Raw genomic sequence first — 2145 nt, 5'->3', positions numbered from 1 at the left:
GGTAATATACATATCTTTAACTGCCATTCAATAGATATATATGTATGTAGGTGGCAATATACATATCTATATTTGCCATTCAGTAGATATATATGTACGGAGGTGGCAATATATATATATATATCTGCCATTCAATGCATATATATGTAAGGAGGTGGTAATATACATATATATATATATCTGCCATTCCAAGCATATATATGTATATAGGTGGTAATATACGTAGTTATATTTCCCATTCAATGAATATTAATGGATGTACGCTATAAATACACATCTTTAGCTGCCAATCAATTGATATCTAAGAAAATCGCGGCATGCACACTCAAAAGACCCACGCATATAACCAACAGGTAGAGCCATCTACCTTCATGGAACACGCTCAATATACAGAACCAGCACGTAATTCGCACCCAGAACCGCACCTATTTAATATACAAACAAATTGACTTGTCCCAATTGGAAAACAGAACACCCTCATAGTACGACTTTGGACTGCTACTAGGATTGAGTCTTATCCACAGCCCAATACATCTCCCCCCAACACATACACAAAGCACACAATACAACACACCCATGTAAGAATACTCATACCGTCACCACACACGCACCTTCAAACACATTACCAAAGACACTTCTGGAATACATTCTCACACAACTTAAACACACACTTATACACACAACGAAACACACACTGCGAAACACACACTTTGCAGACGTTAGCAAGCATGTCGTCGGCGATATACGCGCCCGAGGCCGTAGCATAGCCCTGATGAGATGCAGCAATGCCAGTGGCATAGATGGTTTCGTTCATGTGCGTCATCTCCACGAGCTTGTCCTGTAAGCAGGGGTATAGTATATCGTATATGATGTGCAGATACATGTATAAATATTATAAATATTATAAATATTATATATATAATAATATAAATTAATATATATCTATTTATATATATATATATATATATATCTATATATATATTATGTATTCTTGTACACATGAACTTGAATACATCATCTTTTTGTGATTCGCGACAGAGTGCCTTTGATTTCGTATGGTTAACTCCATAGCCAAGGCCACAAGTAAAGGTGTGTGGTATGTACTTTTTAAGCGTAGTGTTCGCACTACCGCTTTAAATCGTACAATTGTAATACAAAAGATATCGTAAGGTTATAGACACTCCACAGGCAACAAACCTCCCCATATATTGGATGATGAGCTGTTTTAGGGTTTTAGGGTCAGGAAGTGGTTTAAAAATTGTAACATTATGAATACTATACAGAGACTCGTTCATATGCTTGGACGATGCCGAGTACTTCTTGGACGATGCCGAGTACTTCTTGGACGATGCCGAGTACTTTATCACGCACAGTGTTGACACCAGCAGCCGAGATACAAGAGTGCTTGCTCTATGTGGACACCATATAACATACATAGCAACATACATAGCAACTTACATAGTAACATACATAGCGACATACATAGTAACTTCCATATCCACCTAAACCGGAATAGCAAGTATCAGTGCTTGCCCTATGCGGATAACGTATAACTTCCTTATTCACATACACCGAAGACTACCACCCGCACATACGACAAATGCATTGAGATGGTTTTTCTAACCACACTCACTTATACACAATCTATGTCAAGAAAATACACCTCACATACACACATATGCACTCACATACACACCTCACATACACACCCGAGCATCAATTAAAACCTAAAACACACACGAGCATCAATTGAAACATAAAACCCTATAATAACTCTAGTACCTTGATATGTGACACTTTAGGAACACCGTTCATGTCAGCTATGGAGGCCGCTGCACCAATCAGAACGTCTCCTACACCTGCCTTGCAGACATAGCTCCTGCGGTGGTAGGTGGTAAACCGCTCAACTAACATGGCCTGTGGGTGGGTTCAGAGGATATAAAGGAGATGGGTATGAAGTATGCAGTGAAGGAGATGTAACCAAAAAAAGTGTATATACAGATATATTATGACTTATACATATACATACATACATGCATATATATATATATATATATAATATATATATGTATATATGTATATATGTATATATATAATATATATATATATATATATATATATATAATATATATATATATACTATAC

At 36.7% G+C, this 2145-nt stretch overlaps 1 protein-coding gene across 1 annotated transcript; it reads right to left on the bottom strand.

Moving 5' to 3' along the window:
- Nucleotides 1-709: 709 nt before the first annotated feature.
- SARC_14738 (hypothetical protein) lies at nucleotides 710-1914 on the bottom strand (the record flags this gene model as incomplete). Its single annotated transcript, XM_014291129.1, has 2 exons — nucleotides 710-838; nucleotides 1783-1914. Coding segments are annotated over 2 exons (261 nt in total), but the record flags the coding sequence as incomplete, so codon positions are not given.
- Nucleotides 1915-2145: the final 231 nt, after the last annotated feature.

Source organism: Sphaeroforma arctica (genome assembly GCF_001186125.1).
Source record: "Sphaeroforma arctica JP610 unplaced genomic scaffold supercont1.5037, whole genome shotgun sequence".
Lineage (NCBI taxonomy): Eukaryota > Ichthyosporea > Ichthyophonida > Sphaeroforma > Sphaeroforma arctica.
This window is presented reverse-complemented; position numbering and strand designations above follow the sequence as displayed.